This window comes from Jaculus jaculus, chromosome 5 (assembly GCF_020740685.1).
Source record: "Jaculus jaculus isolate mJacJac1 chromosome 5, mJacJac1.mat.Y.cur, whole genome shotgun sequence".
NCBI classification, from domain to species: domain Eukaryota; kingdom Metazoa; phylum Chordata; class Mammalia; order Rodentia; family Dipodidae; genus Jaculus; species Jaculus jaculus.
In genome coordinates this window covers 170,165,489-170,192,839 of record NC_059106.1, presented here as the reverse complement: position 1 = coordinate 170,192,839, position 27,351 = coordinate 170,165,489, and the positions used below count along the sequence as shown (strand labels likewise).

Sequence of the window (27,351 nt, the reverse complement as noted above, 5' to 3'; positions counted from 1 at the left end):
AGAGAAAAAAGTGGCAAGCATCTCCTGCTAAAGAACTTGTCAGTGAGCCGGAACGTCACATGCTCGTGCAGAAGGAAGGCCACACGGCTGTGTAGGGTAAGCCCTCGGCCCGCTCACTGTCTGTCCTGACAACCTGCTCGGGATTCAGGGATCCTCAGGACGGAGCAGCTGGTTAAGTCCAGCCGAGGTGAGGTGAGGTTAGGGTTGGCCCCCTTAGAGTCTGGGGACACCTCTTGAACTGTGGGGCTGGTAATCCTGTGGACCCCACACAGGGACAAGACCTACAGCCTTAGAAAGCCCTACCACACGACTGCTCCCTAGGATTAAACAAGTATGACAGGATTCTGCCTAAGGGGATCAAATGTTTATTAAGGGAATGGTCCTAGGTGACTTTAAGTGACAGTGTCATATCAAATGGGCTTGATTGCCTCTCTGGAGAATCTGTTTGTTCAGTGGTTGGTTGGGGCTGGAGTTCCCAGCACAGCTGCCGCTGCTCCGGCAGGGGCCGTGATCCACCTGTCCTGTGTTTAGCAGAACGGTGACAGGGACGTCTGCGCAGGAACAGCACAGGAGGTGGGCAATGAAGGCTGGACCGGAGGCAGATGGCAGAGGATAGCCCTACAGACTCCTGAGCACAGAGGAAGGAATCAGAGTGGCACCAGAAAGCTCCCAGTCTAGGAGGGCAGGGGTCAGAGGAGGCTGGGGTTGCCACCTGCCCAGAAGGCAGCAGGGTTCAGGGGAATAGACCGAGAAGGCTCCGGGCTGGCCCCTGCTCACCATGGCTGGCTGAGAAAGCCATAGCCTCACATAAGCCAGGAGAAATTCAGTTCACTCAAAGAAGCATCACCCCAGAAACATGGCTCTCATCTGAACTCACAGCACACACTTAGCACAAGTGTTGGCAGTGGCCTTGGGGTGTCCTGCTAAACCTGCCTGGTCAGTTCAGCACGCACAAGTGGTGAGCTGGGCGTGGACAGCTGTCCCTGCTGCAGTGGTGCCCCATGGCTGAAACCACAACCACCATGTCTTCCACCCTTGTTAGTTACCCTCCGTTTCCTGTGTGCCTGTGCTTCCAGAGATGAGGATGCCGGGTCCCAGGCTGATGCCATACACTGCGTGCAGGCATGCCACCTAGGGGTAAGCTCCCTACCACACAGCCTCAAGAAAATCCAGGACTAAATGGTGACCGTAAGTGGCTTTTAGCAGCACTTTCAGGGACAGTAGCCACTGTCTGAGGCACGGTGAACAAGGGCCCTAGCTTGCTTACTCTCCTTTGGCCATTCCCACACATGCCAGCATCATAGGGTTGTCGTACCTCCCTCAGCCCAGCAACAGAAGACGCAGGAGCACTGGCCTGAGAGAAGCCTGGTCCAGGGCCAATTCTAAAACAGCACAAGGCAGGAAGAGAAGTGGCCCAGCTGATCCCTTCCCAAAGACACTTACTGGTCAGGAACCCCCGCTGCACTCCTTGAGGGGCCTGCACCTGGGAGCTGCAGAGTGCGGCATCTCTTTACTTTGGTCCCTTCCTCACATTAGCTAATCTCACTACGCTTGCACTGACATTCAAGTGTCACAAGTCACTGGGCCCGCCTCTGTCCCACATCTCCAGAAATGGAAAACAAGGCTGGAGTAGGGCTAAGAGCATCCCACCACCCAGTCAAGAAGCACCAGTCTCGTCCGGGCCTGCATGACCACAGCGCCCGCCTGCCAGCTGCAGCACGAGCAGGCGCGTCTTCAGGGGCGACCAGCGAGCTCTCTCTCAGGGTACAGGTTGCAGAAGCGGCCCAGGGCCCAGATGGGGAAGATGTTCCTGTAGCTCGTGTAGCTGATGGCGCAGGATTTGTTGAATACCCCAGAGATGTTCTCCTGGAAGGACAGAGACAAGCATGAAAGGCCACTGAGGGCTTGTCCTTGAACCATGACCCCAACTGCTGGGCTGCCCACCTCCAAGGTAAGTCTGTCCGGGGACAGCAGATAAAAGTGAAGCAAGGCTGGAGAGCTGTTTAGCAGTTAAGCGCTTGCCTGTGAAGCCTAAGGACCCCGGTCCGAGGCTCAATTCCCCAGGACCTTTGTAAGCCAGATGCACAAGGTGGTGCATACATCTGGAGTTCATTTGCAGTGGCTGGAGGCCCTGATGCACCCATTCTCTCTCCCTCCCTCCCTCTTTTTCTGTCTATTGCTCTCAAATAAATAAATAAAAATTTTTAAAAATTTTTAAGAAAAAGTGAACAACAAGGGAAGCACAGGCAAGTGGCCTTCCTGTTCAACCTTGGCCCCAGCCTAAAAAAAACCTTCTTCTGGGTCTGCAGCCCTCACAGGCAGCATATTCCTTCTTGGGGCGGGGGGCTAACTCCTATAACTGCAGGGACGAGTGTCAACCGTCAGCTGTTCATCTTGTCAGCAAGGGCGACACGCAGCACCAGCTCAACAGCAGAGCAAAGGCCCTGCAGGACCTTGACCGCCCAGCCTGCTGAATCAGTTTCCTTCACACGCAGCAATGTGCTCAGGGCCCAGCCAACCCTCACAGACCACCACCAGCATGGGCCTTGCCTGGCAGTGTCCATATCCCAGATCTCCAAACGCCCCAAGACAAACATGGGCACAAGAGAGCATGTGAAAACGGGCACACAAGCGGCAAGTCAGCGCTGGGCCACCCACGCCTTGACCCTGCACACCTGAGGCCAGTCACCGTTGGGAAGCTGCTTGGCGAGCAGACACCTGATTCCTCTCTCCTGAGCAGCAACGTCAGGGTGCCTGAGGAAGAGAAGACAGGCTGAACACACGTGCCGCAGGGCAGAAACACCCACCCTTGTGCAACCGAACAGAACACAACCCTCAATGTTGCAGCGCCGCTCAACACGAGCCGACCAGCGCGGGTCCCGCTGCGACCTTCTTCCCAGGAAACCCTGAGAAGCAGAGCAAGCAAGACGATGGACAGGCAGGCCAGGCACGAGCCTCCTGTAAACCCGATTCTGTCCTGTAAGACACAGTGGCTACAGCAACCTAGCGTGAGGTGACGACAGATGACCCAGGAGAGGACAAGCGACATGCCCGCCCTGTCCACTGGCGGCCACAGAAGCCTCAGGCCCTGGCAAGAGTAAGACTCCAGAACTAAGGGCCCAGCAGAGCCAAAGCCAGCAGTGGAGGGCTGACCAGGAGCAAGGGTGCCCCGGGCTTGTGCCTGCACACAGTGACTAAGAGGAAGATTCCACAAGTGCTACCAGGGCAGCACAGGAGATGGCACATGCACAGTGCACGTGCGCCTACACTTGTGAGGGCCTGAAGTGCGTACACCTGGGGTCTAGCACCAGCTATGGAAACAAGGCCGTCAAGAGCAGCTGCAGGGACCTGTGCTCCGCCCCTAAGCCAGCGCCAGCCGCTACTACAGCCCACGTCCCCGGCCAGGCTCTCTCACCGTGCTAGCCAGCACTGACCATCAACACCATTGCTGGTGCGTGGCCACCTCTACGAGGTAAGTCCCATGAGAGGCCTCACATGGAGATAGGCCTTGGACAGCTGCTTCCGTCTCCAGTGACAGCTAAACAGAGGCTCAGCCCTGTGGCTCCTTCACCTCTTCCCTTATCTGCACACAGTACAGGCCACCTGCTCATGAACCTGTCCCTGGACTACCTGGCCCAGGAACGGGTTCCATCACCCCTACCTGACAGCCATCAGCCCCATCAGGGCCCAACATGTGTTGTGGACCTGGGACCGGGCGCTCTGCACGTAGCGCTGCTGCTCACAGGACTCGAAGTCCTCCCCCCAGCCTCCGTCCGCCATCTGCCGGCCCAGCAGGAAGTTACAGGCCCGGGACACCTCTGCACAAGCAGTCCTGTAGAGAGCAAAACACTTGACACAACATCGTTGGAGGTCTAGGCCCACTACATACCACCTGGCAGGCCACCTCAGGCAGGTATGGAGAGCGGCCTGTGGGTGTGAAGTGGGAACAAGCATGCCAGCCTCCCAGAGCGGCAGGACAGAACGACACATGCTCTGCGGCTGCAGACAGTCTCACGTCAGTGCCGGCTAAGTAACAAGGCACATGAAGGCAGAGCCAGGCAAACTCGGGTTGTAAGAGGCTAAGTACAATATACCTGCCACCGACACCCACTGGATCCAAAAGCACTAGATAGGAAAGCCAGAGACAGGGCTTGGACCAAGGCCTCACTCCCTGAACTCTGTTACTCAGGGCGAGGGGTCAGAGATTTGGAAGACTGTGAGAGGACCTGGGACAAGGCTCATAAGCCAGTGAAATGTTCTCATTTCAACTAACTTGGAATTCTCTATCTCCTTCTTTCTCTCTCTCTCTCTCTCAAATAAGTTAAATTTAAATTTAAAAGAAAGATTAAAAATCAGTTGGGCTACAGCAATGGCTTAGCTGTTAAGACACTTGCCAGCAAAGCCAAAGGACCCAGGTTCAATTTTCCAGGACCCACATAAGCCAGATGCACAAGGTGGCGCATGCACCTAGAATTTGGTTGCAGTGGCTGAAGGCCCTAGCATGCTCATTCTCACTCTCCCTCCCTCCCTCCTTCCTATCTCTCTCTCTCTCTCTTTTTCTCAAATATCAAAAGAAGAGCCAGGTGTGGTGGCACCGCTTTAATCCCAGCACTTGGGAGGCAGAGGTAGGAGGATCTAGAGGGCCTGGCATACCCACTCTTGCTCTCCTCTCTCTCAAATAAATATTTTTGAAAGTATACTAGAAAAAAACAAAAAAAAAGAAAAAGAAACACCACAGCACAGCATCACCGTGACACCGCCCTCACCCGCCGGCGGCCCAGCAGCTGCACTCACCCATCTTGGTAGGCATGGCCCATGCAGGCGAAAGCTTCCAGGCCAAACCAGGTGCCGTAAGTGAAACAAACTCCCCAGGATCTAGGAGGAGACAGGAGAGGGTCAGCCTTGATCCTCACTCTGCTGACAGCCCAGGTACTGGAACAATCTCAAGCAGAGAGCAGAACTGATCCAACATGGTGGTACTTGACTGTAGGTTTAGCATTGGGGAGGCTGAAGCAGGACAATCACTAGGTCTAGGCTAGCCTTGGATACACAGCAAGACCTTTTTCACACAACCAAAACATGTCAGGGTACAGGAAGTGGAGAAAGGGTATAGCTTAGGTTGCTGTCAAAAGATGCAGCCACATACACACCAGCCAGCACTGTCCATCTGGTTCTGACACTAGTCAAGACAAAAAGAACTGATGTACTCAGGAAAGACAATCAACTCAGGCCTCAGGGCCCTTCCGACACAAGCCGGCACCAGCCAAAGAGTGCTGTCCACCAGGAACACCCAGCAACTGCTGAAGCAGTGGACGTCAGTCTCTCAGGAAGGCAGCGGTAAGGGCAGCCGCCAAGTCACGGCCACGTCACCATCTCCGTCAACTCTCCCGCAAGAGAGCCCGGGCAGTCACTCACCCCTCCCAGGAGCCGTCAGCCCTCTGCTTGTGTCGGCAGAACTCCAGGCCTTGCTCCAGGGCCTTCCTGCAATGCAAGGGGTTAATGAACACATCCACAGATCACAATGCCTCCAACAAGTCCCACCACACCAGTCAAAGTGGACATAGAGCTCTTCTTTTTGGTGGCCAGTGCTGAAGCAGAGGTGGCCGCACAGTATCACGTCACATGTGCAGGAGGAGTGAACCCCCAGCCCCAGAGCTAAGGAAGAAGCACGAAGCTGAACCCGTGCCATCGGAAAGGACCAAGTCCAGGCTGTGTGTGGACACTGTCAAGGGCAGCAAAGCACAAAGCAGTCTGGGTGTGGCCCAGTGCCCACACGGGCATTCCCCCCAGCAAGATGGTTATCACAGGCCAAAACTGGACAATGGCCAAATAACAGTACTTGAATGGAAACAAATGGAGACATTATGCTGAAATAGATGATGAATTTTTCACCAAAGTAAAAACAGTAACAGATGGCTAAAAAGTATGTGAGGCTGGAAAGATGGCTTAATGGTTAATTTAAGGTGCTTGCCACAAAGCCCAGTGACTCAGGTTTGATTCCCCAGTATACACTTAAGCCAGATGCATAACGTAGCCCATGCATCTGGAATTTGTCTGCAATGGCTAGAGGCCCTGGCATACCCATTCTCTCTCTCCTCTCTCTGCCTTTCTCTCAAATAAATAAAATATTTTTGAAAGTATGTTAAAAGATTTTTGTTTTATTTTGTTTTTTTGAGGTAGGGTCTCACTCTAGCCCAGGCTGACCTGGAATTCACTATATAGTCTCAGGGTGGCCTCGAACTCATGGTAATCCTCCTACCTCTGCCTCCCGAGTGCTGGGATTAAAGGCATACACCACCACACCCAGCATGAAAAGATTGTTTTCAAATATTTTTATTTATTTGCAAACAGACAGACACAGACTAGACAGAATGGGTGCTCCAGGGCCTCTAGCCACTGCAATGAACTCTAGATGCATGGAGCACTCACTTTGTGCATATGGATTTACAAGAGTGCTGGGGAACTGAACTCAGGTCGTTAGGCTTTGCAGGCAAGTGCCTTAACTGCTAAGCCATCTCTCCAGCCCATATGAAAATATTTTAACATGTTAAATGAAATAGTAAGGGACTGCTCCACAGACCAAGAACTAACAAGATAGGGAACAGCATGGTTCCCACTCATTACTGCCATTTCTGCTTAGTGGTTTCTTATAAAATTCAGCAGGTGGGCTGGAGAGATGGCTTAGCGGTTAAGTGCTTGCCTGTGAAGTCAAAGGACCCTGGGTCAAAGCTTGATTCCCCAGGACCCACGTAAGCCAGATGCACAAGGGGATGCATGCGTCTGGAGTTCGTTTGCAGTGGCTGGAAGCCCTGGCGCACCTATTCTCTCTCTCTCTATCTGCCTCTTTCTGTCTGTCGCTCTCAAATAAATAAATAAAAAAAATTTTAAAAAGCTTTAAAAAACATTCAGCAGATGCCTGCCAAAGGATTCAGCAATTACTCTCCTTGGCATTGAGCAAATGAGCTGAACACTTGTGCACTCACACTGCACACATACACACAAAAACGTTGTTTAAAACTAAGTGTACAGTTGGCAGAATTGAGACTACAAATGGTTTCTTTTAAACAAGCAGTAAGATTAAAATGCCAACAAGCGGCTCAGTACAAGTGTGTCAACTCTAGGTGGTGATAAAGCTGGTGGAGTGGAAAACCGCCAGACTGACAGGCAGAACAAGTCTGCACTGGACTGCAAGGGTCTGTCGTTGTTGTCACTTTTTGGTTTCCCAAGGTAGAGCCTCACTCTGGCCCAGGCTGACCTGGGCTCAAGTTTGCTTTTTTAAATGAGCCTGCAATTTAAAGCATTCTATCAAAACTCCCAGCACAGATGGATTCTCAGTAATTTGTTTCCTAAACATTTATTTAGGGGAGAAATAGTACATAGACTCTTCCAAGAAATATCTGCAAAGAAAGTACTCGTGCCTCATTATGAATCCCAACATTACTTTAACAGAACCTGCAGGAACACCGACAGAAAGCAGAATCACAGATCAGCGCCTCACAGCCACAGCTTTCAGTAGTGGTTACCTTCATGACCAAAAGCAGTTGCTGGGAGGAACGTGTTTGGAGAAGCTTCACGATGGCAGGGGAAGATGGCAGAGCAGAGGCTGAGCATCACCTCCTTGCCACAGTGAATGGAAAACAGCAGCACAAGAGTGATCTGAGGGCTGGAGAGATGGCTTAGCGGTTAAGCGCTTGCCTGTGAAGCCTAAGGACCCCGGTTCGAGGCTCGGCTCCCAGGTCCCACGTTAGCCAGATGCACAAGGGGGCGCACGCGTCTGGAGTTCGTTTGCAGAGGCTGGAAGCCCTGGCGCGCCCATTCTCTATCTGTCTCTCTCTCCCTCTCTCTCTCTGTCACTCTCAAATAATAAAAAAAAAAATTAAAAAAAAAAGAGTGATCTGAGCTCTAGCAAATGGGGGAGCTGGCTCCAACGCCCGTCGCCCCCAGAAACACATCTACTCCAGCAAGGCTCCACCTCCCAAATTACCACCAGCTGGAGGCCAAGCATTTTATGAGGGACATCTGATTCAAATTACAATAGCTATAAAAATCTTAAAATACTCTTCAAACTGAATCCAGCAATCGATAAGCCAGGCATTACATGATAACCAAACTGATCTACCCCATACTTAACATTTCAAGAAAATGCAATGTAATCATGATGTAATATAAAACAATGGTTTACAAAAACTGCACATCCTATAACCATGGCTGAGAACATCACTGCCCTGTGTAGGCCCTGCCCATGATACACGGACCACCTGAGACAAGCATGAGCTATTACAGCAAGGTGATTACTAACAGGTGTCAGTGACAGGCAAGTGCAGAACCTGGCATCTGTATCCAATTACCAGCCCAAGAGCAAAGGCCAACCCACTTCAGCTCACAAACAGGTGCCCACAGTGTGAGATCCCACCTAGGCAAGCTCAAAGTAAGAGCAATAACCAACTACAGAGAGGGTAGGCAGCCAGCCTCTTCACAGGACAAAAAGGAGGGGCAGAAATCAGGTGATGGCAGAGTCCTCATGGTGACAAGGCCAAGTGCTTCTGGCCATTCCTGCCTCAATGCCGAGCTGTCAGTGACCTGGACACTAATGTACAGCTAGGCATGTATGTCCACTGATTTTTTTTTTTTTTTTTTTTGAGACAGGGACACACTTTAGCCAAGACTGACCTGAAACTCACTCTGTATGTAGCCCTGGTTGGCCTCAAACTGAGAGGTCCTTTTACCTCAGCCTAAGAGCTGGGATTAAAAGGGCATGAACCACCATGCCTGGCAACTCTAACACTTCTAATATATAAAAAACAGCAAGCTAATATATAAAAAATAGCAAACCGGGCGTGGTGGTGCACACCTTTAATCCCAGCACTTGGGAGGCAGAGGTAGAAGGAACACCATGAGTTTGAGGCCATCCTGAGATTACATAGTAAATTCCAGGTTAGTCCGAGCTAGAGTAAAACCCTACCTCAAAAAACCAAAAAAAAAAAAAAAAAGCTCATTTGGGGCTGGAGAGATGGCTTAGCAGTTAAGGCGCTTGCCTAAGCCAGCTGCACAAAGTGGAGCATTCATCTGGAGTTCGTCTACAGTGGCTGGAAGCCCTGGCATGCCCATTCTCTCTCTCTCTCTCTCTCTCTCTAATAAACTTTAAAAAATAAATAGCTTATTTGTGTTACAACTGTGCTATTTTCACCTGCCAACATCTATACTACAGGGTTTGGGAGTGCCTGAAACTGTTCCTGTGTTTACTCAAGCCACCCTCAACAGCTGTCCTGTGAGGGAGGCAGGTCGCGGAGGTGAGGCCTGTTGCAGCTGAGCAGTCAGGAGGCAGCTTTCCCTACCTAATCTCCGCCGCCCTGTGGTCCGGGTGGTTCTTATGGAAACAGACCAGAGCCTGCATCACTGCTGAAGTACACTCCACATACGTGTAGTCAATCATGATGTCCCCTGGAAAGGAAGAACAGAGGCCTGCAAGTTCCGCTGAGGCCTAGGACCTGTGATTCAGGCAAGAATGTGGTGAGCAAGAATGCTGCATGCAGAACCTGTGCCCAGAGGTCACCTTCCAGACCAACCCCGGGTATGTGTACGTGGACACAGGGGGCACGGTGAGGTCTGCACGCCTCTCCAACTGAGCAGGAGGTGCCGGGACACAAAGACGATGGCTGAATCCCCCTCAAAAGTGTGTTTTGTTCAGGCCAAGGAGTAGGATAATCAGGGACCAGTAAGGAGAGAAGAGCCTGCTCTGCCCAGCTAGAACCACAGTGACCACATGTAGCTATGGCCCCCAAGACATCCTCACAACTCAGTGCTGGCGCTCACACCGCGCTGAGAATGGGACACATGGTAACCTCCCCACGCACACGCTCTGGGTAAGCAGGAGCCGGCCCGCGCTCCGACACAGCTGGGTGTGTACCAAACTCGCCGGGCTGAGACAGAACCACGGTTTCTCCCCCGCACCCCCAAAAGGATCTCAGCGTGTCGGGCATAGCCAACACACTTACCGAAGACCTCCGAGGGGTTCAGCAGCTCCAGCAAGTAGCCCCCACGCTTGGTCTCATAGGTGGCATAGCCTCCATCAGAATTCTTCAGGCTCAGCAACTACAATAAAAGTGCTCTGAGCACTAAGCACACAGGTTGTGGTGGAACTTTCTAGAAGCACCACAGGGAAGAGGACCAAAAGGGCAGAAAAGGGGAATAAAGAAGCCAGTTCTCAGGCTGGAGAGATGGCTTAACAGTTAAGGTGCTTGCCTGCAAAGCCTAAGGATCCATGTTCAACTTTCCAGATCCCACGAAAGCCAGACACACAAAGTGACACAGGTGCCCCAGGTCACACATGTGCATGAGGTGCCGCACACAATCTGGAGTTCAATTGCAGTGGCTGGAGGCCCTGATGCATCAATTCTCTCATTTAAAAAAAAAAAAAAAAAGTCTACTGGGCTTGCTTCAAAAAAAAAAAGAAGCCAGTTCTCATGCTGAGCCCTTGGGTGCCCAATGCAGTTGTTGCAGCCACTGCAGTTGGCCCTGCACAGCATCTGAAGGCACTGAAAGAGACAGGGCCAAGAAGATGGCTCAGCAGTTAAAAGTACTTGCTTGCAAACCCTGTGATCCAGGGTTCAATTCCCAAGCCACCCACATAATCCAGATGCAAAAAGTAGCACATGCATCTGGTGTTCATTCACTTGCAGGGACGGGAGGCCCTGGCATAATGACATCCCTGCCCTCCAACACACACACGAGCTTTACAACTCAGCATGGACATCCTGGAGCCTCCAGAGCCAAGAGAAGCCTCAGAAGACACACCAGCTCCCCAGAACCTGGACAGCTCAGGCACCAGCTCTTAGAGCACAGGGTCCGGCCCAGGGCTCCTGATCCCCCACCTCCGATGCGACCTCAGTGTGAGCCTGTCTGCTGAGGCAGAGCCACTGAAGTGGAGGTGGGCACAGGCACGCCCCAAAGACACGAGGAGAATGGGGTGGGGTCCTCACCACAGCCACTGCGTCGCAGAGCCGCTCTGGGGGGATGTGCTCAGTGATAGAAGGACAACGTGTCTGCAGGAGCAGCACAGACTTCAAGGCCTCAGCTGTGCAGTCCGAAACGATCCAACCACAGTCCAGCGTGCTGAAGGAGAAACCGCCCTGCAGAGCCAGCAAGAGACCAGACAGAGTCAAGCACCCTCCCTGAAGAGCTGTCGTCAGAGCAGAAGCCCACTTGGGCACAGGAGTACCCAAGCTGAGCACGTATGGACAGATCTCAGCTTCAGCACAAGAACCCCAGGGCTTCAGCCCACTACAGGTACCCTCAAGTCTCACAGGAGGGCTGCCTGGGACCTGAACAGCAGCACAGGGGCCCTACAACCCCTGGGAGAACAAAGCCCCAGCCCATAACCCGCACCTACGAGCGGGCCCTTCCAGCACAAGCAGGCTAATGCCAGGCCTGCATCTTCCAAAGCCCCTGCCTTCTCAACATTCAGGCTCGTATTCAGCTCGACTTAAAATCTGTGCGTGCTGGACACCTAAAATGGCCCTGAGGCATGGCCACGGGCTGCCTGGGGGCGACAAAGTTCCCAGTATGAGGCCCTGCAGCGCGCACAGTGCAGGAACAAGAGGAAGCCCTCCTCAAAGAGCAGGACAGCTGGCTCCGGCGGGGAGGACATGGGGAGGCCCGGCCCATGAGCACCTTTCTCATCTGGCGGTAATACTTCTGATAGTCAGGAGGGTTGTCCGGGACCTGGAGAGAAAGAAGCACATGCAGAAAGCACCCATGCTGGTACCTTGTACCACTGGAGAACCAGGCCACAGCCACCATAAGGGTGACAAGTGCCCACGGGGCATTGCCCATGTGACCATAGCCTGGGCACTGCTAGGAAACAGGATGAGCCGGAGGCTGGCGCAATCCACACTTCTGCCCACTTTGCGAGCCAGGTGGTCCTGAACCACAGGACTCAGCTTGGTGACAGCAAACAGGTCTGAGCAGGGCTCACATGATTCCCCCAGCCCCGTTGCTCAGTGAGCAGCCCAGACGAGGACCAGCAGAAGGCCCGGCTGGGGGAGAGGCAGCCCAACTTGCTTCCAGCAGCCCCAGGGCTGAGCAGCCGTGAGCAGAGGCCACGCCCTTCCAAGACCAGAGGAAAGGGGCTGGGGACGTGTACAGGAGGCACTCCAGGTCAGACCCCACAGGGCCGAGGCTGGAGGCGGCTACTATGTCTGCAGTAGAGTGTGAGAGTCCTGCCTGGAGAGCAGTGTATGCTGAGGGACGTAGGTGCGCATGGCAGGCAGGAGAGAGACACTGAAATGTCCAATCAGGCTGAGAAAGGGTTCACTGAACTGGCAGGACAGACAGCTGCACTTAGTCTCAGGACAGACAGCACAAACTGGTATCAGTGACTCCACTGGCACAAAGCACCTCAAAGATGTTGGGATGTGAACAAGCTGTAGAGCTCAGGGACCAGCTCTTGATGCACCACAGCTCCCACACCCACACCTTTTTAATCTGGTGTGTGTTTATGTGTGTGCATGCACACAACTTGCTATGGTACAGTGTGGAGATCAGAGGACAACTGTGGGCGTCAGTCCTTGCCTTCCACCTTATTTGAGGTAAAGTCTTGTTGTTGTATGTCAGGCAAGCTGATCCATGAGCTTCTGGGATTCTCCTGTCTCTGCCTTTCCCCGTCTTCACACAGCAGGCTTGCTACTGTGTCCCATTCTTATGTGGATTTTAGAGATCTGAGTTCCAGTCACGCTTACACAGCAAGCACTTCGCCCCTGAGCCGATTCCCAGGCCTGGCTCTGGCCCTCTGCACAGACTCCCCAGCACAGACAGCAGAAGCCACCAGCGGGACCGGCCGCTGCCACAGCTGCTCTGGGATGACTCGGTGCATCACAGTGGCACAGGGACTAAGTGGTGCAGGGTGAGGGCAACTGAGAAAACCAGCTTGGGGAAGTGGTGCAGGGCAGAAGTCAGGAGGGGCGTGTTCTCACCTGTGAGAGCCTCAGGAACTCGTGTGCCTTCTGCAGACAGGGCAGAAACTCAGGTCTGTGGTGGGCACCTGCCTACAGAGCAGAGTAGTATGGCTGACCCAGTGTACCCCCACCACACATATCCTTGTGACGACCCTCCCTGGCTTCTGCAAGTAAGCACATTTTAAGAGGGTTCCAGGATTTCCTGATGCACTTAAACTGTGGAGACATCAAAGTCCATGAGACATGACTGAAGAGTGAAGTAGGCAGAGGACCACCCTGGGTGGTTGCCAGCCCCCATTACCTCGTGAGCCCCCCCCCCCACGCAGTCCCACTTGGCCTAGGTCTTGGGCTGTCCAGAAACCCTCAGAATTCCACCCCCCTCGTTCCCAGCACAGAAGCACCTTTACTTCTCTCTAGCGTACAGCCAGAGTTGTAAGAACTCCAGCCCCCCCCCAGCCTGGACACCACCCTGCTGCTCCCTCCCCAGACCCATCCCCAAAAGTCCATCCCAGTCTAGCATCCAGGCTGCCAGACAGGACCAACACTTCCACATGACTGTCAGGCATTTGGGGGCCAGCCTAGTGGGAACCTCAAAGAGTAGAGTGTAGCATGCAGTGCCACATCTCTCAGAGTGAATGTGCGGCCTCTGTGCACAGGAAAGTCAAACAGAGGCTGCATGGAGAAGCAGAGCCACATACCTCCAGCAATGCTTGGATGGCGAATGCCGTATCCCAGATCTGTGAACCATTGGTGCCCTAGTCACAAAAGATGGGCTGTTATGGTAACAATATGCACTGGATCGAAGGGCTCTCACCCACACAATATCCCACCCCCGACCCTGCATCCTGTAAACCTCATAGCCAACACTAATTCTGAAAGAACACGAGGTCCTACAGACAGAAGTGGGTAATGGAGCTCCGTCACATGTCTTTGCAGTTCCCCAACAGAACAGCAATCCTCTCAGATATCCAGGATGGATGATCCTTTGAGGGCTTCAACACTTCACCAGTAACTGTAGGTTACTGCAGACATGACACAGCCAAAACTACTCACACCCATTTCCAATATGCCTGAGGTCGCGGGGACCCAGGTGACGTACGACTGGGACTTGAGTGGGGAGCGCCCATCCCAATCCCAACCTGGGAGGTTGGGCCATCCAACAACACTCTTAGTCTCAGAAAGGAGTGGTGGGTGGCCAATTCACCAGTGACTGTTGTCTGGGAACCTCAAACATCCAACAGAAAGCTGTGGCTCCACCCACAGGTGTAGTGCAGACCGGCAGCTCTCTCCCCAGTACCCCAGCCCAGCACTTTCACACAAAAAGGAACATAGGCGCTTTCCACCCACCAGCCGTGGCCCTGGATGGAGCTGGAACAATGCTGACCACATACTGGGTGCTGTCTCCACCGTACCACTTCCTCCCCAAGGGCCCATACGTCTGCCTTCCTTTACCACTCTGACCCACAAAAAGCAAGTCCTCACAAGGTTCCCAGGTCTGGGCACACCCTTCTGACCCGGGAGGAGCCTCTTATACCGATGGCCATGGAGGACAATCCCCAGAGGCTTCTCGGGACCTGTTAGCGGAGCTCCAGTGGCCTCAGAAGAGAGGCCGGCGCCAGCCGCAGCCCTCTTGCACCGCAGCGGGAGGACTCGTGCAGGGCCGGGGCCACGCACGCTGCCGTGTTCAGCCTGGGTGAGCATGCAAGGACTCACAGTAACCAGAGACTCAGGCACCCCAGGACATGCAGGCAACAGGGTAACTTAGCATACACTGCCAAAACAATACTGGGAAAATCTCTCTTTGTAAGATGGAGTCTTGCTAGGTAGGCCAGGCTGGCCTCAAACCCACAGCTCTCCTGACTCCTGCAACCCGGTGCTGGTATTACAGGAACGCAGCACCGTGCCCCACTGTCACTTCTGACTCTTAAGGAATCCAAAAGGATGTTTAAAAGGGCAGTGCTAGAGAGACGGCTTAGAGGTTAAGGTGCTTGCCCAATAAAGTACTAATAAGGGGGGGCGGGTGCAGAGATGACTGCAAAGAAAGCCAGTTGCTTTAGCCCAGTAGCCCTTACCTGCATTTTCATGCCGTCGAGACCCAGCCTATGAGGAGGAGAAAAGACCGTGTCAGTGACAAGGATAAAGCTGAAAGTTTAGCTGGCCAACTGGAGCCCCATGCAGGAGAGCACTCCTCTCCCTGGGGCGGCCCTGCCCATCTCCTTCAGCACTGATGCTGGCTCCAGCACTACCCAGCTAGGCTCATGCACTCCACGGGAGAAAAGAGCGCAGCCTACCCAGTGGGCACCAGCTGGCCTCAGAGCAAGCAGGAGGACCTGCAGCAAGGTCAGCCCCGCCGTCCCTGTACAGTCCACCACCACAGGGACATGGCTTCCGCGAGCACGCGCAGGGCTTCCCATCACAGTCCCTGCGACTGTCCCGCCTCCAACACAGTCCAGGCTGATGTTTCCTCACACTGACCTGAACCTGCCTCCAGACGTCTGTAATGACCCAAAGGTCCTACTATCTGGTAAGCCCTCCCAAAGACAGTCTCACTGGCACTGCTCCTATTTCCAGGAATTATTTGCAGAAGCTTGGCACTGATATCTGTAAGTGAATGAGGCATGTGGGCCCAGCACCATGCCTGTGTGTCTGAAGTCGGCACTCAGAGACATCTCCCAGCTGCCACCTAGCCACTCACCAGAGGTAATCTGGGATCCTAGAGACATGCTCCTGGAAGGCAGGGGAGACTGGCCCATCTGTAGCCCAGCGTACAAGCATGTTGATGGTTTTCGAGATCTACAGGAGATACAGCCATCAAGACCTGTGCAATAGGCCCTAGGCCCAGGCAGGGCACTGTCTGCTGTAATCGGGGGCTTCCCAAGTTTTCTCTGTCTAGTCATGACCCCAGGAACAGACCCAGACCAAAGCTATGCTGGTCAAGGTACTGGGACAGCTTAAGAAAAGAGGAGGCTAAGGGAGGACGAGGAGTCTGCAGCCGCATTTCTCTAGAGAACCAGTAGCAGCCCATCCAGTACAGTGAACACTGCGCAGTCCACTCCATTTCCTCAGCTGTCCTCACCTCTGAGGACAGCTTCCCTGCTGGGTCCCCGGCACTTCCACCTGCTCGAGCCAGTATCCCTAAGTACCCAGCCTGGGGCAGCACGCACTCAGCTGGCCAAACCCAGGAGGCAGAACAAAATCAGGAGCCAGAGGTCTGTGTCAAGTGAAGACCAGAAATGGACTTAAGAACTTTACTGCTCCCACCACCCCTGAGGACCTGAGACCCTTCAAGAGGGGCAGAAGGTGGATTACCTAGGGTGGGAACCAGAAGGGAGTGAGCTGGGGAAAAGCACCCCTCCGAGCTGGCTAGAAAGCTCAGGAGGTCTAGCGTCTAGGAAATTTGCCCTAACCTCAGCTCCATGGAACCCAGCCCCTAGGGCATGTGACAGGACCTTGCTGCCCATAAAGCATCAGCAGGCCCCGGGGTGGAGCACTGACCGGGCCGATGCTGATGCTCTTGGTGAAGCTGTCGTCAGCAGCGATATGCTCGTACAGTGTCTGGACGGCCTTCCGACGCAGGCCAGTGCTGTGGAAGCGCTCGTACAGGTTGAGGAACGCTGCGGGTCACCCAAGGCCATCGGGAGACAGAATAAAAGCAAACATGTGGCTTTAGCCCGGCATTCCTATGCTGGCTGCCCCAGCCCCAGCAGGGCTAGGTCCTGCACCGAACAGCATACGGGCCTCTCTCTTCCCCAGACTCCCACTTACCCTGCCTCACCTGCACCCTCAGCTCATCCAGGAAGGGCTGCTTCACCTCTCCTACTATTGCCCTGCCCTACCCTATCTGAGTGCTGAAGAGGAGTCTTCAGAGAATGAAAGTCCAGCTCAGTTGGTCCTTGGTGTGAATCAGGACCCCACTCCAGGGCCCAGCAGAGGTCGATCCTTACACTGACAGAATGAGCCAGAGGAAGACCCGATGGGAGCTGCATGAGCAACGCGTGGACCGCCCTGCTCTTCCAGCCCTCAGGAGGCACCTACCGTACACCCCATGCAACAGCCAGCTGTGTGGCGTGTACAGGTCATCAGGACAAACATTGTTCCTTTGTGCTGGCCAATTGATGCTGGCATAGTCCTCCACATAGAGCTCCTAGAAGGAAGGGGACACCTGAGTGGCTGCTGAGGGCAGGAGACACATGTCCCAGGCACAGGCATTCTGATTCCAACAAGGAATGGCCTCCAGCTACCAACTTCCCATGCTCTGCATCACATCCTTTCTCAGGGATAGGGGCACACAGCGAATGCCCACGCCCACTGCAATGCATGGGGCACACCTACCTCAGCTACACCAGACCACTCTGAAGAGCGCCCCTGGGCCTGAGAGCCCTGGCACACCTCCTCTACCCAAACTTCACCTCAGAGCTGCTTCCCCGGCACCCGACTTCAAGTGTGAATCAGGATTTCTCAGGGGTTTGGTAATAGTGCCATGGCACAGGTCTCTCTGGGCAGTTTGTTTATAGTTTGTTTACCAGGAGAGAAAGTAGAACTCTTCAGGGTCCCAGTATGCGGAGATGCACCATCAAACTCCAGAGGCCCCAGCCCCAAAGACTATGTGCTGTTTCTTCACAAAGTCCTTGAGCATCAGGAAGCTTACCTGGCGGAGGCTCTGTACCAGCAGATCCTCCTCCCTGGCACTCAGCCGTGTGGCATAGCAATAGCTCATGGGCAGATAGACCTGCCGGCAGTGACACCACAAAGTAGAAGGATGCGCAGGCATCCATGCAGGAAGCAGCCTAGGGGACAGGGAGACAGCAGGACATGAGCCCCATGCCACTGCCAGCCTGAAAACCTTGGGCCCTTCCAAGAATGAACACCCATACTCCTGTGAGTTCACTGTATTTCTACATCTACAGTCAGGTGATTTGACTGTATTTCTGTGTGAAAAGTGTCCTACATAACTTTAAAAAAGGGTCAAGGGGTCTGGAGAGATAGCTTAGCAGTTAAGGCACTTGCCTACAAAGCCTAAGGACCTAGGTTCAATCCTCCAGGTCCCAAGTAAGCCAGATACACATGGAGTCTGGAGTTCATTTGCAGTGGCTAGAGGCCCTGGCGCTCCCTCTGTGGTGGTTTGATTCAGGCGTCCTCCACAAACTTAAGTATTCTGAATGCTAGTCTCCCAGCTGATGACAATTGTAAATTAAAGCCTCCTGGAGGCAGTGTGGTGTTGGGGGCAAGTTTATGGGTATATTAAAGCCAGTTTCCCCATGCCAGCATTTGGCACACCCTCCTGTTTTGGTTGTCCACCTTATGTTGGCTGAGGGTAATGTCCCACCCTCTGCTCATGCCATCATTTTCCCCTGCTATCATGAAGCTGCCCCTCAATAAAATAAACCCTTTTTTGCCCAAAAACTACTCTTGGTAAGGTGATTTCTCCCAGCAATGCAAACCTGACTGCAATACCCATTCTCACTCTGTCTCTCTCTCCTCCCCTCTGTCTCAAATAAATAAAATCTTTAAAAAAAAAAAAAAAAGATTTTTTTTTTAAATAAAAAGGGTCTAGGGGGCTGGAAAAATAGCTTAGCAGTTAAGGTGCTTGCCTGCAAAGCCTAACAACCCGAGTTCAATTCCCCAGTGGCCACATAAAGTCAGATGCACAAAGAGGCGCATGCGCCTGGAGTTCATTTGTAGCAGCTGGAGGCCCTGCATATTCTCTCACACTCCTTGAATGTAAGTAAGTTTATTTTCTTTTTTTTATAAAGTCTCTATAGAATGCTCTGGGCAATCTGTAATCTGTAAATTTTCTAGAAATGAAAGGGTATTTTGAGAGGTATACTTAAAAGCTTCAGGATTCTGAAGGACCTCCCAGGCCCTGGGTCTCTGGTGTCTCTGATGCTGCAGACATAGCTCTAGCAGTCTCCTGTGTGAGCCAGACTGCTCCTGCCCTTTTCTTTCAAGTTTCCGCCTTCACACAGGCATGAGGGTGGGGGTGGGGGGAGCCCATGGCCAAAGCACCACTTCTCCCACCACCACTCCAGGGCTCGTGCACTTCCTCCAATCCCCACAGGGTGCTTTCTACACTCCAGTAGTGTTTTTGACTTTCTGGAGCTGGCTGGCTCAGGTCTCTAGCCAGGACAGCTGTCTCTGATGGACCACTGGACATCAGCATGGCTCCAATACACCTCACACACGGGGAGCTGACAGAAACCCCAACTGGTTACTCAGGGTGTTCCACATCTTCCACTTATCAGCACCCAACCAAACTGCAGAGTGAGGCTCGTGGTCCTCCTCGTGAACCCTGCTGTCCCCTCCCAAGTGGCCCTTTCACATCTAGGAGGATAGCAGCCTCTGGCTGGACCCTGTGTTCTGTGGAATCCTACTTACCAATATGTGTAACACTGGGGTAAACTATTGGGGGGGGAAGCATAGCTCCCATCAAATACTTACAAAACAGAAAAGAACAACTGATCATTTCAGGTTTCAGAGACTAAAGGAACTAAAACTGGCTCTGATAAGGAATCCTGCTGGCTTAATTAGGAAAATAATCAGCTTAAAGATGCACGTGGGTGTTGATGGTGAAGTGCTGTCCAGGACTTACTAATAAGCACATGAAATCAGGTGAAGGGAAGAGAGAGGCAGGGACAGCCTGCTTGGCTGGCAGAGGCGGGGGGGGGGATCCAATTTACTCTACTCCTGCGTAAGTTCAAAACTTTCATAATTACCATCATCTGTTGTCTACCCACAAAGCCAAAGCTTCCTCCTGTGTCACACAATACATTTTGCCATTACCCCAGAAGGCCCCACACACCTGGGCTCTCTGGGATCTCCCTCTGGCCCAATAGAGAACCCCCTTTTCATCTGCAGGACTCCGGTGCACAAAGGGCCTCTGCGGGGAGCCTAATCCACACTGCTGGGTGCTACCTGTCTACCAGGGAAGGCAGTGTAACAGGCAGGCAGAGGGCAGGCATACCACATCTCGGGGAACAGAGTGTTGAGTCCTTCCCAGCTATAAACATTGAGGACCGCCAGCCAGAACTTCCCCCAGGAGGGGATGGCCACTGCGCCACCTGGGAGGAGAACAGGCACAAGTCAGCTGCCACCACCTGTGCAGTCTGGCCTGCAGCAGTGACATGTGCCCCTTCTTGCATGAACTGAGGGGCAGGCAGCCTACCACGGGTCACGTGAGCAGGTCCCAGAACTGCCTAGGACACCCCAGCCTGGGCAGAAAGCAGCAGCCAGGAACAAGAGTGTGTAGCGCAAGAACTACCTGCAGCCCCTGCCCCAAAGGAGCACATTAAGGCAGCTACCTGGGAAGCTTCAGGGACACCTCTTGCTCCAGGAGAGGAGCCCAGGCGCACAGTGACCAGTGACCACATGTGCCTGGAGGAAGGAATGGGCGGGTAGGCTTGGCTTTCCCTCTCTGACAAAGCCTGGCAGTGTGACTCTCGAGACCCCACATCCACAGCTACCCTAGCAGCAGGTGGCCTCTCGCACAACCCATGGAAATGTTAATTTGAACGTATTTTATAGGAAGGTTGTGCTCTCAACCCAGGTGTGCAAAACTTGGAAAGACCCAGAAAGCTACTAGTCACAGTGTGGTCTGAACATACTCCCCTTCCAGGCAAGAGAGCTGTGGGGAAGCTGACAGGAACCTTGGGTTGCAGAGTCAGTGCAGCACAGGAGAGTGCAGAGCTTTGTGAGAGTACATACAGAACACCTGAGGTAGGTCAGGAAGAGGTCCTGAAGGAGTGACATTTTAGCACCCGCATCTGGGGCTCATTTGCAACGGCTAGAGGCCCTGGTGCACCCATTCTCTCTCTGCCTCTCCCCCCACTTCAAATACATAAATAAATGCATTAAAAAATTTTTTTAAGTGGAGAGATGTGACACAGTACATGGGAGCCCTGAGGCAGGAAGGTGCTTTGAGGGGCAGACAGGAAGTAGCCCCGGCCATGGAACTAAGACCCAGGCAGGAGTTGGAGCACAGGTCTCTGAGAGTAGGGTGCAGGGTCATGCCAAGCACTGCAGAGCAGTGGATGCACAGAGCTTGCCAGGGCTGCACTAGCCATCAAACCCCCAGGGGAGGAGAGAGGCAACTAAGCCTGGGCTCAAGGGACGCGAGTGTGGAGGGCGTGAGGAGAGCACTCACTGGAGCTGCCTCCATGCAGAAACCTTCACCTAGCGTGGGACACAGAGCACTGTACCTTTCTTGTGGAGAAGGTTCCGAGCGCGTACAAGGTCAGGATCATCAGGCCCAACACCCAGGATTCTGAGAGCCACATAGTTGAGGGCTGTCCCGAACACTGTGGACTTGTCCTCAATGTGCCTAATGGAAGCAAGAGTAGGAAAATGGACTGTCATTACTTCTAAGAAATACAACAAAGACTGGCAGTGCAATGTGCCTAGACAAGAATGCCAGAACAGCTTCCACCACCGAGGAAGCACAGGGCAGCACACCCCAGTTCACTCCCTCACCTCCCAGGTGATGAGAACTGCTCTAAAACTTTGGGCAGGTTCAGCCTGCCCTCCCCTCCACTCTCTTCCCACACCAAGTCAATGCGTTGGTCCAGGGGCAATTCATGGCAGATGGAAGCTCTGCTCCCAGACTGTGAGTCGCCTCATGGAAGCAGGCCTCCCTCCACCTGCTGCCACAAAGGCTAATGCTAAGCCAGCAGTGGTGGCGCCTGCTTGCAATCCCAACACCAGAGAAGCGAGGTAGAAAGATCACTGTGAGTTCGAGGCCAGTCTGGGCTGCCTCTGATTTTAAATAATTTTTTCTTTATTTGAGAAAAAGAGACAGAGGTAAATAGATAGAGGGAGACACACACACACACACACAGAATGGGTGTACCAGGGCCTCCAGCCACTGCAAACAAACTCCAGGTGCCCCTCTGTGCAGTTGGTACTGGGGAATTGAACCTGGGTCCTTAGGCTCTGCAGCAAATGCCTTAACTACTAAGTCCTGCCACTGATTTTAAACCATCAAGGCTTTAACTTGCAATGTGGGTCTCAAGAAGCTCCCAACCAACCAGGAAAACTATTCACAACACCAGGGGTGAAGCTAAGACCCAGGCAGCACACCACGGTCAGCCCACTCTCTCCCTGACAAGCTCACTCCCACCCCAACCCAGGCTCACAGCTGTGATCATCCCACCTCTCAATAGCTGCCTGGAAACTGAGCATTAAAAAAAGCACATGCACACATATGCACGTGTGTGTACTTAGGCACACTTACAGGCCCCAGCCGCCATCAGGGAGCTGCACTGACCGCAGGTAGCGTACCATCTCTTCTCGGTATCCGGCTGGCAGAGGGATGTGTGCCACGTGACACGTAATCAGGAGGCCTGTGTGGAAGGAAGGATGTTCCTCACTATGAGCAGGTATTCAGCACTACTAAACCCTTCTTCCTGAGGTCCCCATCCCCAGCAAAGCTGCCCTGTGCCTCTCCTTCCCATTAAGCAAACCCAGAAGGACCACTCCCTCCAGGCCCAACCAGACCTGTGAGCACAGACAGGGCAGGGAGGGCCAGGAGCCACACGGCAACACTCCCAGGCCAAGGCCGAGGAGCTCGTGTGGCTGGGCCTGATTCCCATGCCACGCTCCAGGGCACAGAAACACCAAGCACTGCACAGAGCCTTAAGACGGCCGCCCACAAGGCTTAAAGGCCCAAAAGGAACTAGTTCAAGTTCAATGGGACCACAAGGGGAGACAGGTCTTGCTTTAACACCTGCTAGGAAACACTAAAATGTTCACCCCTGGCTGGTATGACATTTACTGCTTATTTGTACTGAGAGAGTGGGATGGGGAGAGAAAAAAAACAAAACAAAACAAAACATGCACATGTGAGCAAGGGACCACCAGGGCCTCTTGCAAAAAAGCTCCCCGCACACGCACCACTTCGTTCATCTGGCTTCATGGAGGTACTAGGGAATTGAACCTAGGCCACAGGCTGTGCAAACAAGCACCTGTAACTGCTGAGCCGTATCTTTAGTCCAATATTGTTTTGTAAACTTTATCTATCTGCCTCTCTCTCCTCACTGTATCAAATAAATATTAAAATAATAGGGCTGAAGAGATGACTTAGCGGTTAAGTTGCTTGTCTGCAAAGCCTAAGAACTTATGTTCAAATCTCCAGGTCCCACATAACCAAGACGCACAGTTAAACAATCATGCAATGTTGCACATGTGCACATTGGGGTGCATGTGTTTGGAGTTTGTTCACAGCAGACTGAAGGTTCTGGTGTGTCCATTCTCTCTCTCTCTCAAAATAAAAATAAATAAAGAGGAGAGTTAAAAAAAAAAAAGTTGGAGTCAGGCACGGTGGCACATGCCTTTAATCCCACCACTCAGGAGGCAGAGGTTAAGAGGATCACCTTGAGTTCGAGGCCACCCTGAGACTACATAGTGAATTCCAGGTCAGCCTCGGCTAGAGTGAGACCATACACCGAAACAAACAAAAAACAACTCATATTCCCCCACTCCGGACAAGTTCCCACTCCAGCCCAGGCTGACCTGGAGCTCACTCCAGACCCAAGGTGGCCTCAAGCTCATTGCAATCCTTCTACCCCAGCCTTCCAAGTGCTGGGATTAAGGCATGTGCCACACCACCCAGGGATGTTATGTAAACTTTTTTGTTACTGTTGTTGGTTTTTCAAGGTAGGGTCTCACTTTAGCCTAAGCTGACCTGGACTGATCTGGAATTCACCAAGCAGTCTCAGGGTGGCCCTCGAACTCACGGTGATTCTCCTACTGTAAGGTTCAGGAGTGACCAAGGAACACAGAGAGCACTCTGAGGCAAAGGTGGAAGTTTTATTCGGGAAAAACAGGAGCTGCCAGGACTGACTCTCAGAAGTGGGAACAGTCAGCTTTGGGTTACAGATAGTGGGCTTTATAGGCTTTTCAATTGGTGAAAGGTGAGGAAGGGAAGGAATTTCTTTGTTGGGGCAGTAAATCTCTGTTCTTTACATTAGCTATAGGGTGAGACCAGAAGTAACCCAGTGAGAGATAAGGAGGCAGTAAATCTAGACCTGGAGCTTTGTTAGGCAGGGGAGAAATGATGGCTGGACAATTTCTTGAGGAATGTGGATGACTCCTGTCACCCTCCTGCTGTCTTGGGTGACTTCATTTTGTCCTGCCCTAACACCAACCTCTGCCTCCCCAGCACTGGAACTAAGGGCATGCGCCACCACGCCCAGGTTACACTTTTTACAAGTACGGGCCACTTTGCAAATGTGGGTGGACATACACAGATGCTTTACACAAGAACCCTTCATCCCAAGGCTGGCCTTCAGGTGCATGTTCATCCCAGACTGCCCTCCGCCCTGGCTCCTACCCTCACCAGCCACACAGCAGCTCCACCAGCCAGGTGGCCGTGATCTGACATAAGGACATCAAGGCAGTGACCAAAGAAGCAAACCCTTATTTGCGTAAGAATACACGTCACAGTGAAAAGTGTTCTGAAACATTCCCAGGATGTAAAACAGTCTAACCAACCAAACGATCCAGTGTCCAGGGAGCACGAATGCAATCCCACTGCCAGAGCACCCTCAAATACCCTCGTAGGGCAAGGTGTTCAGAGGCAACACCACATGCACGGCTATCAGCCATTCACCCAGTACCCTGACCACGTCCACCTGGCGCAGCTGGGCTTCTACCTAGCCTGTCCTTTCCACTGGGTCTCAAAAGCTACCCTCCTCCTCACCCCCCAGAGGATCGTTGGCTCCCTCATCAGAGCACCCGCACCGTGCACAGGGCTTCCCTTTCTCTTTTCCAGCAGCACCAACTGCACGGTGACTGGGACACAAGACAACACTCCCCAGCACCTATCCCGTAAGCCCCTGGGTTTTCACCTGTTTGACCAGGCCAGGCCCCCAAGGGTGATCCTGGGTAGCCTTGGCCGTAAGTTGGGGCGGTATGTTCCTACCTGGCAACAGGAAGAGTGGACCACCGTAATCGCCTGCCCAGTGTCCGTCCTCGGCCTGTAGCTTCGTAAAGAATGTCATTCCATTCATAGCCCCCTCGCGGGCCGTGTGAGCTTTGGGCAAGTCCTTAAAGTAAGCCCTCTGGAAAGAAACAGAAAGGGTGAGCACTGTGGGTGCCTGCTGCCTGAGGGGCCCTCCGTACCCACAGTCTAAGTCAAAGGAGCAAACTTACTTACTTCAAAAGTTTTAGCTATGTTTCATAAGTGTCTGAAAACTTTCAAGGAGTAACCCTACCTCATTGGCTAGTTAAGCTGCGGTGAAGGCCCCTTGATTCTATAGCATATCTTTAGACACAAGCACTTAGGTAAAACAATGGGAGAAAGTAATCCTGGCTTGTCGACTGAGCTGAGAAGAGAACTGAACATTGTTTAAATGCTCCTGACAGAGGTATGTTAGCAGAGGACTAAGTATGAAGTATGAACTGTAAAGAATGTTGAGTTACCTTTAGCCATCTCTCTTGAATTATCTTTGGTTTACTTTTTATGAAAATTAGCATAGTGAAACCCTCAGTTTTTTTCCCCCAGAAAAAGTGTTTCCTTAGATAAAGTCTCATGTAAACATACATATAATCCAAAGTATGTAATTCTGTACTTGTGGAATGCCTGTATACTTTGTTGATACATCTTCCATGGAGATGTCAATGAATTTAATGCTCTACCTGTGAATATTTTAAATGTTGAAATAAAAATACAAAATGTGAAAAAAAAAAAAAGTTTTAGCTATTTCGATCTGAAACCAAGTCTGAAAGCCTTTATGGTACTTTGAATATAAAGTAACCCCATAGCCTTGTGTGTTTTGAATACTTGGTCCCCAGCTGGTGGTCCCAGCTGTGTTCCTGAGAGTGGGCTCGGGGTGTTCCAGCCCAACTCCACTTGCCAGTAGGGGCTCAGTTTACTTCTGATTCCTGCCAGCTGTTGTGGCAAGACATGACACCCAGCTCTGCTTTACCATCCTTTCTCTGCCACCATGAAACTCCCCCTCAAGACTAAAATGACATCAACTGTTTCCTCCATCAGCTGCTTTTGCCTAGGTGTTTTGTCCCAGCAGCAAGAAGGCAACAGCAACAGCGTGATGGCAGCACCATACTCCACACAGTAAAGGGGCAATTCCACGTTTCTCCAGCCACGTGTCTCAAAACTTCTTTAAGGCTGGGTGTGGTGGTGCAAGACTTTAATCCCCGCGCTCGGGAGGCAGAGAGGTAGGAGGATCGCCCTGAGTTCGAGGACACCCTGACAATACATAGTGAGTTCCAAGTCAGCCTGAGCTAGAGTGAGACTCTACCTCAGAACACCAAAAACCAAAAATCAAAAACTTCTTTAAGGTTTAAGACACCAATGTGGGACAGCAACTCATGCCCCGTTGACACTGGGACACTTGCCTCTCTCAGAGAAGGAAGGCAGAGTTGCACAGCAGCCAGGGAGGGTAGTGCAGTGACAAGAAGCCTCTGTTAACTAATGACTCTGTGACTAGCTGAATTTCTTGAACAAAGTCAAAAGAACTGTTTGTGAATAAAAACAAAATCACAACTATCCTCACAACTCCTCTATAAATTGAAAATTATGTCAAAGTGAATACTCAAAACAAAACCAAATCAGGGCCAGGTCTCTGGGATGAATGGGCTTCTTCAATACACATCCACAAGATTGGCCCACAGGTCACCGTAATTTTTTTTCACAACTGGAGATAGAATTTAGGGCATCACCACATGTCGAGCAAGCACTCCACTACTGGGCTACACCTCCAGCCCTCCTCTTTGCTTTTTACTTTTGTTGAGACAAAGTCTCCTAAATTGCCCCGGTGGACCTGGAACTCACAATCCTGCCTCAACCTCCCCAAGTGCCTGAGGTCTCAAGTCTGCCCCAGGCACGGCTCCACATCTGCCTTATGAACGAGAAAAGAACTCTGCAATGGTCTGGCCAGGGCTCCCTGCTACTTCTCGGGGAAGGGAAGGCAAGGCGGCGGGGTGACAGCGTGCAAGTCGCCCTTACGGTGTCCAGTCCCAAGGAGTGGGCCTCCAGGCCGGTCTGTTCTCTGCCAGGGTCCTCCTCCCCTGGGAAGTACGTCCACGTCTGCCGCCCCAACTCATTGCGGAGCCGCCAGCGGCGGAGGTCGGTGGCGGGCTCGGTTTTGTACGGTCCCCCTCGACGACGCAGACACCTGCGCGGACCACAGTGAGCGGCGTCCCGGCCGCCCCGCCCACCCGACGCGGGGAGCCCACCCGGGCCCGCCCCGCCGAGCTGCCCGGCAAGAGCCCCCCCCCGCCCCGGCCCCGGCCGCGGCCCTCCCCGACACCCGCGGGAGGCCCAGGGCGCGGAACTCACGTGCCCTCCGTCATGACGGCGCCGCACCGAGTCCGGGACCGCGCAGCCCGCAGCCCATCTAACCACCGCCCCGACCCGCCCCGCGCGGGAAAGGCCTCGGCCGAC

The 27,351-nt window shown here is 52.8% G+C and overlaps 1 protein-coding gene across 1 annotated transcript; it reads right to left on the bottom strand.

Moving 5' to 3' along the window:
* Positions 1–349: 349 nt before the first annotated feature.
* Positions 350–27,351, bottom strand: Lss (lanosterol synthase). The gene is made up of 22 exons (XM_004669350.2): positions 27,247–27,351; positions 26,914–27,082; positions 24,868–25,006; positions 22,180–22,288; positions 21,149–21,270; positions 19,915–20,011; positions 17,602–17,740; positions 16,989–17,097; positions 16,449–16,567; positions 15,649–15,746; positions 15,026–15,053; positions 13,652–13,708; positions 12,972–13,043; positions 11,671–11,721; positions 10,980–11,129; positions 9,996–10,092; positions 9,336–9,441; positions 5,416–5,481; positions 4,795–4,875; positions 3,662–3,832; positions 2,676–2,754; positions 350–1,866 (listed from the first exon to the last, which is right to left on the bottom strand). Exons 1-22 carry the CDS (start codon positions 27,258–27,260, stop codon positions 1,735–1,737), a joined length of 2,205 nt encoding a protein of 734 aa, XP_004669407.2. The 5' UTR covers positions 27,261–27,351; the 3' UTR covers positions 350–1,734.